The sequence below is a fragment of the Columba livia genome, chromosome 2 (genome assembly GCF_036013475.1).
Source record: "Columba livia isolate bColLiv1 breed racing homer chromosome 2, bColLiv1.pat.W.v2, whole genome shotgun sequence".
Taxonomy (NCBI): Eukaryota; Metazoa; Chordata; class Aves; order Columbiformes; family Columbidae; genus Columba; species Columba livia.
This window is the reverse complement of record NC_088603.1, coordinates 10456091-10472005: the sequence shown is the minus strand read 5'-3', so window position 1 is coordinate 10472005 and position 15915 is coordinate 10456091. Positions and strand designations below refer to the sequence as shown.

At 41.2% G+C, this 15915-nt stretch overlaps 1 protein-coding gene across 3 annotated transcripts in view; it reads left to right on the top strand.

The window, feature by feature from the left end:
- PTPRN2 (protein tyrosine phosphatase receptor type N2) overlaps nt 1–12721 on the top strand; it is a 647850-nt gene extending 635129 nt beyond the window's left edge. For all 3 annotated transcript variants that reach the window (XM_065050472.1, XM_065050473.1, XM_065050471.1), the window contains 2 exons: nt 5755–5828; nt 11137–12721. In XM_065050472.1, coding sequence (XP_064906544.1) covers nt 5755–5828; nt 11137–11208 — 146 coding nt within the window. In that variant the 3' untranslated portion in view covers nt 11209–12721. The remainder of the gene's footprint in view (nt 1–5754; nt 5829–11136) is intronic.
- The last annotated feature ends 3194 nt before the right edge of the window (nt 12722–15915 follow it).

The following is a 15915-nucleotide window of genomic DNA, read 5'->3' as shown; positions in this document are numbered from 1 at the left end:
ACAGTAACAAATTTATAGCCGTTCTACAGAGATATAATCATATATTTTTGAGGATATACGCCAGTAGATCTGAAAGTTGTTCCCAGCTAGAAAAATCCTTTTTAATTTAATATTTATGAGTGATATGTATTTGTGAAACATCACAAAGAAAACTCTTCAGTTTGGATTATTTAAAAAGAAACCCCCCACAAATAACTGCTTTGATGAAGTATTTAAGGATCATTTTATTTTTATAAATACACAGAAAATTCAGAGCATCTAGAATCTAAAATATTCCTTTTAATACAGGCCTTTAATATAAAATTCTATCAGTCTCAGGGAACCTCTGCTGCACTTTTCATTAGTAATGAATAAAATAGAACTTTTCACTTTGCTTTCAGTGCAAGTATGTTCAAGCCTATTACATAAAAATAAAATCTCAAAGTTTGCCTTAATTAAGCCGAAATTTTCATACATTTATATAGCAAATGTTGATTGTTCTTATAACTGAAAACAAATGAAAAACCCGGCATATTTTTGGGTGCACAAGCTCTGTAGTGTGCTGAACCTGAAAACCATTTTTTGATGACATACCTTCATTTTTTCTTCCCAGATGATATACTAAAAGGTGTTACCCCTCTCGACAAACTCTGTCATATTCCTGTACCACCACAGTGGCAGCAGTTTCATGGTTTATCCTCCACAGAGTCTTTCTCATGTGTCTTGTGTTTATAAAAATGGGTACCTTGTCATGTTTAGGGGGAAGAGAGAGAAGATTTCACTATTAGAGTCATAAAACTAACATGATGATTTTAAGTGTTGCGAGCTGCTGCTCGTCACCTCATGGAGCCAACTGCAGCAGAATTTGGCTGGTTCCTTATTTATTGCAGGAGGGAAAGGGAATTCAACTTTTGCCCATGTTTTTATGCCACGCTGTATACTCCACTTCTGCCACTGTCTGAGGGCAAACACTTTAACCCCTTGAGATCCGCTAATCAGGAGCAGCAGCTGTTAGGTGCCAACGTGCGCCCTGCGTTGGTGCCTGCGGGGAGAGAAAGGGTTGCAAAGGAGATGACCCCAAACTTCAGAAACTTCTTCTCTCCTTGGGGGCAAAATATCATTTGGCTTGTATCTTCTCCTCTTTTCTTCTAGTTTATCCAGTTAATGTTCCTGATGTGGCTTGTTGTGCACTCACTGTGAATGCTTCAAGCCTTTAGGAAGATGAAGTTAGGAAGTTGCTGAAGTTAAAAATCTACCTTGCACGGGTTTGCAAGTGCTTTCAGAGGTGTTTCCTCAGCAGCTCACTGCTAAGGGCAGGGGCAATGCTGGTTCTATCTGGCTCACAGTGCATTACTACAAAAGCATGTTCTAAATTACAAAAAAAAATGCCCACTCATTTTTCACAATACTGCTGGTACAATATTAGCCCAGTCTCACACTAAGCTAGATTCTTACTTTCATTTGAAACAAGCAACGAAATCCATTGTGAAAAAGGAACCTGTCACAAACACAAACCAAATTTATTCCCTGCAGAGTAAAATACAGTCAAAAGGTGAAAAGGCTGTTCTTTATTCTTTAAATTCTTCCTCTTTTATCCCCCTCTTTATTTCCTGAAACCAGCAGCACTGTTAAGCAAATACATATTGGTGGGGAAAAAAGATCTATACCTTTTTGACATACTTTGTGTTTTCCAATTGTCAGTGCTCTCCAGCCTAGTATTTTTAACCCTCTAGATAATTGACTGTACAACAATAAATTGGCATCTCCATCTCTTACTGAACTTCATGGTTTAGTAGCCTGAGCAAAACACTTCCAATAATGAGATATCTTTGGAATCAGTGGATCAAGTTCTTCCAGCTTTTACTGTAAACCACTGCATCAAATTAAGTTTGTATGTGGATTTTCCAGATAAGTGATGTTTAAAATACCTTAGCAGTGTGCGGATATTTTGCAGCCATCTCAGTAAGAACATGATTTGACCCTAATGTCCTTGGATGCAATATCCCTCTCTCCCAGTGTCGTGCAGCATATGCTGTGTTTTCTATCCTCTGAAATGGCTCAGAAACATAAATGAAGTGGTATTGGGTGCTACAGAATGTCATGCCATACTGTTGTACTCTCAGATTAAAGAGAAAGCCTCAGCGTGGCAAAAAAAAAGATGTTGAATTTGTGTCAGATTTCAATCAAATACATTGCAAAGAGAGCTGAAAGTTAAACCACAGTTAAACACTGAGCTCCTCTCACCTGTGAAAGCAGGTTGGGTTCAGACCTCCCTTTGTGCCTAGAAAATCTCTTCCTTTGTCTATCTCGGTCACCAGACAACTTTCTACAGACTATCATCGCACACGTCCGGGGAAGTGAGCTGAATTTACATAATATAACAGCAATCTAGCCTTAAGTTTGAATAGGAAAAAAGCCCTCATCGCAAAATGAGATTTAATAGTGGACTAGCAATATACATTTAAAGCTATTTGTTTTAAGCACAGTAAGTGAATAGATGCAGAACATGTAGCTGTGGATGAGGGGAAGGAAGAGAGGTTTGCTCACGTAGAGAGAAAACAAGTCACGCTGGCTTTATCCTGTGCCATTCCTTTTTCCTGGGAATTTTCTTCCAAAACAGCTGCCCATCTTTGCAACACTAAGTTTTGTTGATCAAGCTTTCTAAGCACTTAGGTGGTTCCCATGACTGTAGTACCAGAGGCATTAAGAAATGGAAAAAAAGGGGGTAGCAAACCAATCTCTGCCTCTGCTCTGCCTCACCTCTAACTCCCAGCCTCCGAACAAGACACTTGCTTTCAGCAAAATCACACTTTGTTCTCCTTTTCCTTTTAGTTACCTATGGCTAAGAACATCGGAAGTGCTTGTGGTAATGTGCTGATCACAGCCCATGGGCTGGGGGACGCTAATCAGTGAAAACTGATGTTTCGGGGACTTGTACTGACAAAACGCAAGCTTCCCAGTAAGCACACTGGCTCGCCAGGACTATTCTTATGTTCCAGTGCAAGCATATGCTTTGGTGTTTTGCTAAATCAGGATTTTATAATCAGGCATTGTTCATACTATTAGGCATGTCATTCCGTTGATGATGATAAAAAAGCAAGCATCAGTTCCCTAGTAAATGCCTGCAATCTGCATCACAGCAATGGAGAATTAACTCTTTCAAACGTAAGCTCAGAAGCCCATCTGGCCATTAAAGAGTGTTATTAAGTCTTGTCATGAACCATTCCCCTTTTATGTCCTGAGGCTAGAGCATTTTCAAATAAAGAGCATCCCTTACTGGAGGTGGGACGTAGTGATTTGCAGCCATGGGGAAGCCCCATGGCACTGGAGCCCACAAGCTCCATTGGGAGCATCTCTGGGTTCATCCTCTCAGCACATCTCGGAGGGTGGCTCAGGACTGTGCTTAACCTCATCCATGTCAGTGTCTAAAGTTTTTCTCATATCTTAATTTCTGAAAGAGAATTCCTCTTATGTTGAGCCAAGATGCTACATTTTAATTCCTGGTAACCTATTGAGGCAACAAGTAAATCCGTAAAGCGTGTGCGGTACTCGCAGAGCTCGGCTGTCATGGACATCTGTGGTGCAACAGGAAAATCCCACCTAATTGCACGTGCATGTGTGAGACTAAACACTGAAATGGGCTCCCACATTATGCCAGTTTGTGGGTTTAGAAAGAGTGTGCCTTTACTGATGCTTTCCAGATGAACTGCCACTGCAAAACCTGCAACACACATAAGGTACAATTACTGTCACTGTTAGCAGACTTTACAGCATCTGGGAGTATTTATTGCTTTTGTCCATTGTAAGGAAGCTTGGGGGTTTTTTTTAATTTTAAAATAAAACTTCCTATATTTTTCAAAGCTTCTCCCTGTAAATTCCTGTACAAAGCATGTCAGAGAGAAGCAAAAACCATACAGTGCCTCAACCTGTGGTAATTAGCAAAAATATCTGCCAGATAACTTTTCTGAGTTGTCACTGTTAAATTTACTGAATAGATTCATTCCATTTCTGAAAACAGCTGAAGAACGTATTTTCATCAATACAAAATATTGCAAATTGATTATTATTCTGGAGCTGATGTTATTTTAAAATATGTTCTTGTGTCTTCTGTCAAAGGAAACCAAATTAAATCATTTACTTTTAGTGGCTCTTCTGAATTTTTGGAAATATAGTATTGAATTACAAAGTTGAGTTGGGTAAATGAGGAGGTGCGTAATGTTTACATTGACATGAGCCTAATTACAGTTAGAGTTAAGCCCTTAAATTGCAGAGTTGTAGAAATAGTGGCATGCATTGACCCAATCCTGCAAATCTAGTCCTGGGAACTAAGCTATTTCAACAGCAACACTTTAGGTGCATGACCACCAAGTTAGGCACCGAGACCCCTGTGAATAGTTGGAGAGACTTAAATGCCTCCAGAAGGAAGTCCTGAATTGGCACAGACCAGGCCAATAGATTCCTAGGGCCAGGCACTGGGAAACAAATTGTACAATTTTGTATCGAAAGGCCACGATCCTCTTCAGAGCACATCGTTGAGTATTTTTCAAAGTGGAGCAGATTTCAGAGTGTTAGCTGATCCCTGTCCTTGATAAACCATCTAAGAATGAAACTGTAAGTACAAGATGGGGGAGACCTGGGGTCAGCATCTTCCTAAGCTTCAGAGGCTACAGACCCACATCTGCCCTAGGAGAATGCATGGACAACCAGAGCAGTAGGGGACAGGGAAGCGGAGATGAGGAACCTACACGTGGGTGAGGGTGACCCTCTGTCCATCCGCCTGATGCTTTGGTGCCATGTGACATTCCTACAAGATGCAGAACGGGACAGATGTGAGAGAGACAAATTCTGGAGCTAAACTTCTCAAAGGATTTCCAGCCAGGCTTCCGCTCTTGGAGCTCACACCGGAGGGAACAAAATCCTCATTTTTCTCTTGGTCCCCCTCAAAAAACGTGTCTGATCAGGCATTTAAGGAAAATGGGGAGGGTGTCTTGAAACATCTTAAACTTGAGAAAATTGAGAAGGAAATGGGCGTCTCCCTGTCCCTTTCAGTTCTCCAGGCTCTGGGTTATTATAAGAAAGGTGAGAGGCACAAGGACTTGCTTTCCTCTCCGTATATCATGTTTGAAAAGAAAGCACCTCCGTTTGCCCTGCGGCAGGGAGCCCATCCCCGCAGCGGTGAGGCTCTGCGTGCCAATTTCCTGCATCCTAGTGCTGCCAATCACTCCACAGCAGCCGTGTCCAGCCACCCCAACTGGAACCTAAAGAAAATACGATAGGTTTGCCGGCTCAAGCAGTGATCACGCAGCGTGACGGTCTGGCAAGTCCTGAACTAGGAAGCCACAGACAGGGTTTCTAGATCTCAGCTGTGGGTGGCAAAAGTTTAACTAAACCTTGTTTTAACATCATAGATCTTTGTGTGGTTCGGGCTCTTAATTCAGTGCATACTCCTAGAAGTGACAAAGGGGCACTCGGTGGCATTGCCACAATGGACCCTTAGGTTCTGAAAATATATTCTGCTCTAGGTGCAGAGGCATTTTTAAGAATTTGGTTTTCTCTGGCTTTTCTTGAATTAATGCTAATAAAAGCTGCCCCAGCCTCTCATTTTTTTCTATATGAACACAAAAATTGCAGCTGCCTGCCAAGTCTGCTGAGAGATGGATGTAATAATTTTCAATTGGACTGTTAGCCCAAAGGGAGCCCGATAGCAAGAGATTGACAGATGCAGCATGGATTATCTTGTGCTCTGAACTCAGCCCAATTTGTGGTTTGTTGCAGGTGCTAAAGAGATTGATATTGCTGCTACCCTGGAGCACTTGAGGGACCAGAGACCAGGCATGGTCCAGACAAAGGTACTGTCAATAAATCCACTGGGATTTTAAATACGTTAAAGGTCTTTCACAGTAGTTGTTTTCATGACAGAAGAGAGAGGCTATGACCTAATTTAACGCAGGTCGCTTGCTGATTACTCTGTTTGGCTCCTTACCAACTGAGGTTTATTTATGCTGAAGATTTATCCAAGCTACTTTCTTTGGTATCTACTGTTCTTTCTTGTAACATCTTCAACATCTATCTTGATTACCATATATGAAGGGCAGTCAAGACGACATTCTATAGCCTACTAAAGAAAATGTGCATTTGAAAGAGTGTTCTTGCTTTCATCCTGAAATATGGATTATTTTCTTAGAGTATCTCTGCTTAACTGTGCATGTAATATTGTGTGAAAAAGCTTCAGCTCATTAAAGAAAATGTAACTGCTCCTTTTGATTTGTTTCTGGAAAAAAAACAAAAGAGTTTTTGAATGAAAGGAAATATGGTTTTGTAGGAAATTGAGTCATTTTTAGTATCTTGAATGGAAGAGTTTGCATTGTGCCCAAAGCCACGTCCTTTATGGACATAGCATGGTGACTGTATTTGTACCCTTTGCTGAGGTGAACATCTTACTCTATGATTCCTGTCAGCTGACATTTTTCCACAATATAAAATTTTTAAAGATAGCTGATGGTGTGATTGTAGTGCCTTAAATTAGAAATGAAACTTCCTATTATTAACAATTTCAGTGATGTATGGAATGATATTTGGGGGTATTTGCTGCAAGTTAAGAGCTGCAAATATGGCAATAAAGAAACTCATTCTTGGCACGGAGACCAAATAAATCTGTATATGACATTGTGAAATACTGAATGAGAATTACAGCCCCAAACGGAGTAACGAGCAACATGACAGCACTCTGTCTCGGCCAGGCTGGAACTGATAGGAATGTCCGCAGCATTTACAGAGTTGAAATTGCTGAGGGTCTAAGGTGAAATAAGTGTATCTTGCAGGATTCATTGGTTCATAACTTTTCTTGAATCTCTTCCTAATCATTTTGTCTTCCCACTAATACTAGGAGAAGTGGTGCTGGATAACAGCTGGGGGGATGTTAATTATTATTTACCAATTAAGTAAGAGCATGAAAAATAAAGATGAGCCAGTCAAAGCTAACTAATCTTTATCTGCAAGTCAGACATAAAATTGCACAAATCTTTCTTCTGCTTTGATTATTCTGACTGGGAAAAAAATGCATATAATACACAGTATCCAATGGCACATATATTTACTCTGAGGGAAGCTGCAGGTCCTGAGCTACTCTGTAAACGCAACCAAAATATATGGCAGCTCTGTAGAAATATAGAGCTCTAATTCCAATTTCACTTTTAGGGCAGAGAAATTACAGCTTGTTGCCTTCAACAAAAGAAAAAACACAGCTCCAGAACCAAAGATTGAGGTTATGCGAACAACGTCTCATAGTTAGCTCGGAAATAGTTACCCAAGTCTCATGAAAATATTACTCAAGACATGTTTTTCCCGTCCAAACATTTATCTGGAAGAGCTCGGGAAAAAAAATGTATCCTATGTTTCCCCCAGGATGAAAAATTTTCTCAGGATATTGCTTATCTCTTCTCTTGCTCCTTCTTCCATCATTGTCGTTTTCTCAAAACCACACAAATCACTTATTCAAGCTAATGTCTTGCAAATTATAAATATCTGGTTACATGCTAGCAATGCACAATCCCTAGAGAATTTTTCTGATGGATTTAAACAAACCCTGTGCTTTCCCAGCTGAATACAAATGAGGAATATTAGACTCTTGGAGTAATTTAAAACAATGGATTAAAAGTCAGGTTAGAAATGCCAATTACAGAATATCCCTAGGCAAAATAAACACCAACTTGCTTCAGCAATGTTATTGTGTTTCCAGCAGGCAGCGCTCCACATTTCCAATAAGCATGTGAAAGATTTGTTTGCCACATTTTGTCTTCTGGAAGGGATCTTTAGTTGAAAAGCACTGTATATAATAAATGGTAATGAAATTATCATAACGACAGTCTGCATTTCTGAGAAGCATAATAGAGGGTTTGTGGTTTGGGATTTTTTTTGCAGGGGAATCATAAAATAGAACTGGTATGCCACATGTGAGAGGAAAAAGTAAGGAAGGAAGAAGCATATTCTCTGTGATGGGAAAAATATATATTTCTTTTTTTCTCTCCTTCTATATCTTTCTATAATATTTAGCTAAGATTCTTTATTGTGTGATATATGCTACATGTACTCAGTTTGTTTTCCTGGGTATTTTTATTTGTAGACTTAATAAAACACAGCTTATTTTTTTTTCTAGATATATTCGTATCACTTCTACATTATAGGTGGACTAACACCACAAGATGACCTTCCAGCTCTGTTTTCTAGGCAGAGCTAGATGTCTAAGTTCATCTCCAGTCAATCTTGTATATGCAAATAGCATACATGAATGGCAATGTAGCCGTACAAAACAACAAACTGAGCTCCTTTGAAAATCACTGAAATTAATTTGATCTAGCTGTGGTTGTTCTCATGGAAAGGAGCGAAAGGTGTGTAAAGGCTTTTCTTTGGAGGGTGGTGATGCACATCAATGGGAGCCGCACGATCTGCGTTTCACCTGGGCGCATTATGCAGAAGAAGGAGGGGGAAGCGCTCAGCTGTGCGGTCCCAGCAGGACCACGTCCTGGCACCTCTCTTGTGTCTGTTCTACTCTCTGCTTTACTGCAGCGTTTCACAATCAGTTTTGAGCTCTGGCTGTGAAGATGGTGCTTTGCAAGTTTTTTTGCCTCCATAATTTAGGGTCACGCCTATTGTTAGGTGGTGCTCTTCACTGGTCTCCAGCTTTGGAGTTCGTGTTGATCGGTCCACAGTCCTCATGTGAGACGGATGCTTTTCCTCAGGTGGTGCAGTGATGCCTAGAGCTCACATAAGGGGTACCCCTCATGAGGTGGGGAGGCACTCGCAGGTCAGTGGCCTCCAGTTCTTAACAATAAGGTGAACACGTCTCAGACCAAAAAGAGTAAAGGGCAGATTTGCTCAGTGAATAACTTTAGAGTAACATACCTTATTTTCAACTAATATTAAAGCATCATAGTCCCCTATCATACAAGCTCTTCCTGACTATAAAATACTCAGCTGAAGAGTATTAGGTATTAGGTAGACTCATTAACATGGGTAGATTCCCTTCTTTTGAATTGACACCCACATCTTGGAAGAGGGATCTGTCCATCCCTGAAACTTGGCTGCATCACTGTGTCAGCCCTGTCATGCTCAGATCAGCCTCTGCTGTTGTGGTGCTCCAAGGTCTGGCAGTGACGGGGACCAACTCTCCCGCGCACATCTGAGCGGTGGCATCCTGGGAGCACCCACCTTGTCCCTCTCCTGGGCACAAGGGTCTCCCACCGTGCCCAGGCAGCTCCTCAGGTCTCTCCCCTTGCAGGGATGCATTGATGGGGTCCAGCGGCTGCTGGTTCTTCCTGCCAAGGCTCCTTTTCCTGGAGGTGAGCACTTCTCCTGCTTCAGCCCAGATTTCCTGAAGCTTTTTGAGGTGCCAGGTTTGATTGTGGCACGACATATCCAGATGAGTACTCTCTCTGCACCCACTGCCCTGCAGCTCCTCTCACAAATTCCCTGTGCTCCTGTTAAAACAGAACTGCTGCTCCTGGGTGGCCACCAGCATTTCCAGTCTTTTGCTTAATTGCAGAGACCTTGGAAAGTGTGGGGAGGCATAGGCAGGCATATACACCATTTTCTGTGCCTAATGAGGATGAGTCCTACTCTTTAGGGTGAATTGATGTCTGATTAAAAACTTTTGGCTGCGGTCCAGCAAACGTACAAGGCTGCCACTTTGACAGCAGCAGGCAGACAGCAAAATTCTTGAAAGTCAGTGTCTCTGAGAAATCATTCTGAGTTTTGTTCTTTTTCTGCTCAGGAGCTGTGTCTATCATTGCTTCTCTCTGAGGCCTCTCCACATGGGAGATGACTCTGCAGTGGGGTAAAACAAAGCAGAGAAGACTGACACTGAATTGCAGGAAGCAGAAGTCATCCGTCTGTCTGAAATATGAGTTGTACATCTGTAGTTCATCCTTCCTGCAGATTTCCACAGAAAATTGAAGCACTGTGGAAAATCAATGCTATTAGTCTAGTCATCACCTTTCAGGCCATCCACCGCTGCTTTGTACGTACCTGCATCCCTGCAGTTGCCCCTGGCAGCACCAACGGGGCTCGAGGTACCTGCCAGACCACCAGTTTCCTAATTGGAGACATAGATGGTGTCCCAGCACTGATCTCAGGACACTGCAGGGTATATCTCACACTTCCATTCTTAAAGTTGGTTCTTCAGCATGTCTCGATCCTGGCTGACTTAAACCACTGGAATACTTCCAGAAAATCCAGAAACTTCTGCACAGTTATTGTCTGGTGTCCTTGATTTACCTATATTCTGAGTAAACTGCCCACATTTCTTCTTTCATCTGAAGAGCTGCAAACACCAAATCATACTGTCAGATATTTCAATAAGGTAAATTTCTGAATAAAATTATTTGGTTAGAAAAAACAATACCTGTTAACCTTGAGAAAGCAAGGCTCCTTTGTCCTTCTGTAGGACTAGGCAGTTTAGGAGTGTATTAGGGTTGCACTTAGATGATGGGGCCATTGTTGTCTGTGTCCTTCACACTTCTGCCAACACAGCTCAGAAACCTGTTTGTAATTTTAGGGTTTGTGCTTACAGTAAATTAATAGCAGAGGAAAACCTTGCCAAGTATTTCTTAAACAGGAGTGGTCTAAACATCGTTAGATAGCTTGTGGGTGCAGAGAAGCTGTTAAAAAGGGAGACTGAAAAAGAATAACAGGTAAACCAAAGAGCTTTATATAATAGACACAAGGTGGGGAGCTGACTTCAACTAGACACAATCCTGAGAAAAGCCAAAGGCTCTGCTTTGCAGCATCTCACCTATTCCATATCTCAATTATGTTAACGAGTTTCCATCTCTGCGTCAGAAGGAAATGGCTGATGATCAAATACTCCCAAACCCTTCTGACCACACAATTGCAATACATCATTGTGTCCCAGTAGCTTAGTTTCTGCTACCAACATTTTTCTCCATTAAAATGACTCCTGCTTCAAGATGCTGTCAGACATGGTATATGGCATCAATAATCCCAGAACATTTTGTTCCTTTCCGTTGCAGTGCACAGTTCATCCTGCATATTCATATTTTTAACAATGTCTTGAGGATGCTCGGCTGCAGAATACGCTGAACCAGGCTTTTGAAAGTGCTTTGTTTTATTATTCAGAGTATGTGTTTGTTCTCTCCGCAGGAGCAGTTTGAGTTTGCTCTGACAGCAGTTGCAGAGGAAGTGAATGCAATACTCAAAGCACTTCCCCAGTGAGTGAGCGGCTCAGGCTCCCGAAGGTTCCCGCAGGATCCGTCCCTCGTTTTCCTCATCCTCAGTCCCTGTGAATGTTCTTGGAAACCGTGACCTGACCTTAACTGTGTATCTTCTGTTGTAACCACATAGTGATAGGGTCCTTACAAACTCCTTTAGCTGGTAAAAGTTCAACAGTTAAAATGTGTATTCTGTTTTTTTGGGGTTTTAAACAAATTTTTTAAAGTACATTGAAGCCTCGGATTAAGTGACAGAACAATTCCTTTCACATCCTCAAAGCCCTGAATGTCACTTTCAAAGCACACATTCATGTTCTTAATAGCAAATATACAGTATTGTGGGTAATCAGTGCAGTCAATATCGTATCAGAAAACAATGCTCTGTTATATTTTGTAACTTCTCAAAGACTGACTAAGACTGGAGGGGCTGAAGAGGATGATGATCATTCCTTTACAATGCCAAGCAAGATCATGAAGCAGTGCTGAGGGTGTGCATAAACACGCGCCCCGGCTCTGGCAAAGAAAGCTCGCACCTTCTCATGCTGGGCTTTGGCAAGCAAATGTTTTCTTAACTGTTGTTTACTTTTCAGCTTTGTGCCATGAATAGAAGAAAATCTGAACTATAAGTAAACAGGCCTGCACGGTTGTTGCAACTGGGGAGAGCAAGTTGGTCACATTAATGGGAAGCCAGGAGATAATGAGCGCAACAACTCTGAGCGTTACCTACCCCTGGCAGCACGGACAAGGAGAGCGTAGAGTCACCTCGGGTGATGGGGAAAGACCATGTCAGCGTCAGGTAAATGTCCGGAGCCATTGTGAAAACAGATTGTTGATTTTAGGGGATGACTGAGGAAGAAAATGAGACTCTCCTCTTTATATTTTTTGCATTTCCCTCTGTAAAACTGTGCTGTGCCATCCCTTTTAGCCGGGAAAATCTATTTCTGTAAAAACCTGGCTTGAGGGAGAAATCTCCAATCAGCATTCTGTGATTCTCATCAAGTTTGTCTGATCCAGATGTTCGTTGCACCTTTCTGCAGAGGTTCTGCCCACTCCTTGTTCTGAATGATACCTGTTTTAACTAATCATCGAGGGATAAAGAAGCACACAGGTTGAATTTCAGAAATTCTTGTGTTCTCAAAATCCTAACGCCTGCTGTTGCAAAGTAATGCTAAAATATGCCTGTAAATGGTTTCGTTATGCGATCTTGCCTATGTGAATTCACAGGTTTAGTTGTGGTACTCTACCAAAGGAATTGAAATTACTGAGAGAAAGTACTCTGATAAGTTTGAATGAAGGGCCTGAGAGTAAAATCGTCAAAGGTACTAAGTGATCTAGGTTCTTGATTTCATTTTCAAAAGTGAATACTTGGATGCTTTTTCATGTTATCCTACATCTCTGTGATTTAAGAATTTGGGGTGCTTTTTTCCCAAAATCTTAACAGTGTTGTGTGCTTGAAGCCATATTAGGCTAACTGTATGACTTCAACACTGGAAGATCTATCATTGAATTTAATTTAGGAGAGGAAAGCTTTTATAAACTTCTAATCAGTGAAAAGTTAAAGTTACAATATTGCATATTTTTGATGGCATAGGGGCAACAGGCATCTATCAAGATCAACCATCTTGCAATTTTGTGTTGTAGGTGTGGATATTCGTGATTTATTCTTTTTAGCTATTAAAGAGTTATTTAAAGAAAAAAAAAAAGAGAAAAAAGGCAGAAGGCTTGTTACTTTTTGCCATACATTTTTGTATGCTTTACTTGATATGTGCCGTTGCTTAATTGGTACATTCCATTACTATAGCAGTACAGAGCAGTTACTGCAGATGCCATCATCCTCTTAAGTACACATACTGTACATTAAGCCACATGTTTATTTTATGGCCTAAGCATTTTAGAGCTTTCCTAGCAATAACTAAAAAAACTAATGGAGTATGAATGAGAAAATTGCCTTTTTCATTTGATAATTTAGGTTTAACAGGACTCTTTTATTACTTCAGCTAACACAAAATTGCAGATCAGGGCAGATGAGATCAGTTTGAACAGTATCAGCAAGTGTTTGAAGTAGATTTACTGTGAGCCATGTACTGCAGCTTTCTGAAAATACAGGTAGTTATATCCAAACAAACTGTCCAAAGACTCAAAATTAGAGCATCCTAAGCCAAGCCCTCCAATTATCGGGCAGAATTATTTCCCAGTGCAAGATGCTGTGCCATTACCCACTGCCAATGGGATAATGGGTTTTTAGCACAGATTTCTGCCCTGGGATTCATTACCGTTCGCCTCCTGACTGTCCCTGTGCATACCACAAACATGGTTGACAAGCCTTTCGTTTGCACTTCAGGAATATTTTTTTAATTGTTCTTTTGCAAATATTTGCATTTCATAATAGCAATTTCAGGGTCATCCCTATTAATTCACACGCAGCTGAGTGCAGGACTTAAATATTGGTCTTCATGCCTTGGAGTTTATTTAGCATAGATTAGAGGGCATTCATCTTCCCAAGGCTAATGGGGCAGGGATGTGTTGTTTTATTCATACTTGCATACCAGTTTACACAACAGAAAGATGCAGTCTTACTCAGAGGGTTAGCGTATCTCCCACTGAATGTCATTGACAATCCTGTTACTTCAGCTGTGTTTTGTACAGTTCTTCCACAAAGAGGTGCCAGGCTTATTCTGCTGACTGTAAACTATCACGCAGAGTATTTTGTCTGTGCAGATAGCACAGGTTCACACCTCTCAGTAAATTCCCTGCTTCTGGGACTGATAATTTGCTGCAAGGTCTATTAGTGAAATGCAGGTTTCAGTTGCACCAGGGCCATCCAGAGGAGTTTGACAATCCATTTCCCTAGAAGATACCAAAGCCATGGATGAAGCCACAGAGATGGATTTCACTGCAGTTAACTTAATCCTTGTGATCTGGCGGAGGATGCTGTTCAGGCCACCCCCAGGCACTGGTGCTGGATGTGGGACCTCCCCCGTGTTCGCTGGCAGGTGGAGTTGAGCCAGGATCAGCTGACAGCCCAGAGTCAAATGAGACCTACGGTCCTTCTCTGTTCAATGTTCTGCTTGATCTTTAGTAAACTGATTGCAATTGAAGCTTTGGCTGGTGCCTGACATGTAGCCATAAACAGCATGTGTTTAATATCGACCATCCTCATGGCCTTGATGAAGACAGATTGAATCTACAGGTGCTGTTTGTGTGGTTGAATCTTTAAATTACATTTAAGTGGGGAGGTGCAGGAGGGCGATTTAACCCTAGTGCTGAGTTTCCTTCCTTGCTGGTCAAAGCCCGTGGCAGAGGGAAGAAAACCCTTTTTTCCCCAAGGCAGAGGGGCGAGCGTGGCCTGAGCAGTGACTGGACCAGACTCCACGCTCACGGAGCCCCAGGTGGCTGCAGACATGAGGGACGGAGGGGTGGTTGTCACCAGCATTGACAGTTATAGGAATAACAGCACAGTCACCTTTCCCATAATGTGGGCCAGGATTTGGAGGGGCAGGACAGCCCGGATCCTTGAGGTTCAGCCTTAGCCGCAGGGTTTTGCTGGTGGCTCCTCGTATTTCAGGTGTGAGCTTTAACTGTTGCTCTTGACCAGGTGGGATCTGGTGCAACCCAGGTAACATCCAGTGGAAGTCCCTGGCAATTGTGAGGGCTAAGAATGAATTTCAGCAGAAAATCCCATATCCAAATCTAAATCCAGCAGCAAAACAAGCAAGATTATTTTTATAGATGCTACTAAACATTTAAAACATTTAAAATATTTTTTAAATCTACACCAATGATTAAACCTCGTTCCTGTCTCTAGCATGCATGCAGAACCAATCTCCATCCATCCCCAGGGAAATGACAGCTATAGTACCTATAAGGAGTTCATGCTTTATTAGTCAAGTGGAACATTAATAAAACCCAGCCCACTTCATAATTTCCAGAACAGTCATTAATTAAAAAAACTGTTTATTGGAATAGAAAACAAGTATTTGATTAGCTTTGTTACAGAACAATAGCTCTCCTAATTTTTATTCTGCATATTTTATTCTTTGTTTAGAAAATTCTCTTAAGAAGCAGTCGAGATAATTCGCTTTTTAAAACTGTACAGTTTCTATGGTTTTGCTTTTTAAATGAGAGTACACTTTGTAGATTTCGTTATTCTATTTTTCTGTTAAGATTACATTGGGCATTACAAAAGCATTCCCCACCACAGTGAAAAGAAAGCTATCCTGTTGGTTTATTGTAAAAGAAAAAAAAATAAAGCAAAATTACAGAGCTGTGGCATACTCAATCCAATTAGAGCATGACTCTTTACTACTCTTCACTTACCGCATTAGAAATAAAATAAAGTTACACCAGCAAGATTTCATTTGAAGTTGTTCTTGCATGCTGTTTGTACTGTATTTGATGGCATAATATTGTTCTGTTTACAACCTTTTCTTTCTTGTCATTCTATTATATTCTTTATATAGTTTAAAAATATATATATATGATACAAAGTATTTTGTTCTACCTCTGTAAAAATCATATTTGTGAATAAAGTCACATAGTCTGTGGAGTATGGTATTGTGAGTACAGCATTACCAGCTGGTGCTTTGCTTTTATTTGGGGGGGAGTGGTACCTCCACCCACTGCTGGAGAGCTGGATTCTGAATATCCAAAGCAGGCAGATGGGGCCCAAAAGAGGGACACAAACGTCCTGTTGATGGCTTAGTGGTCCACG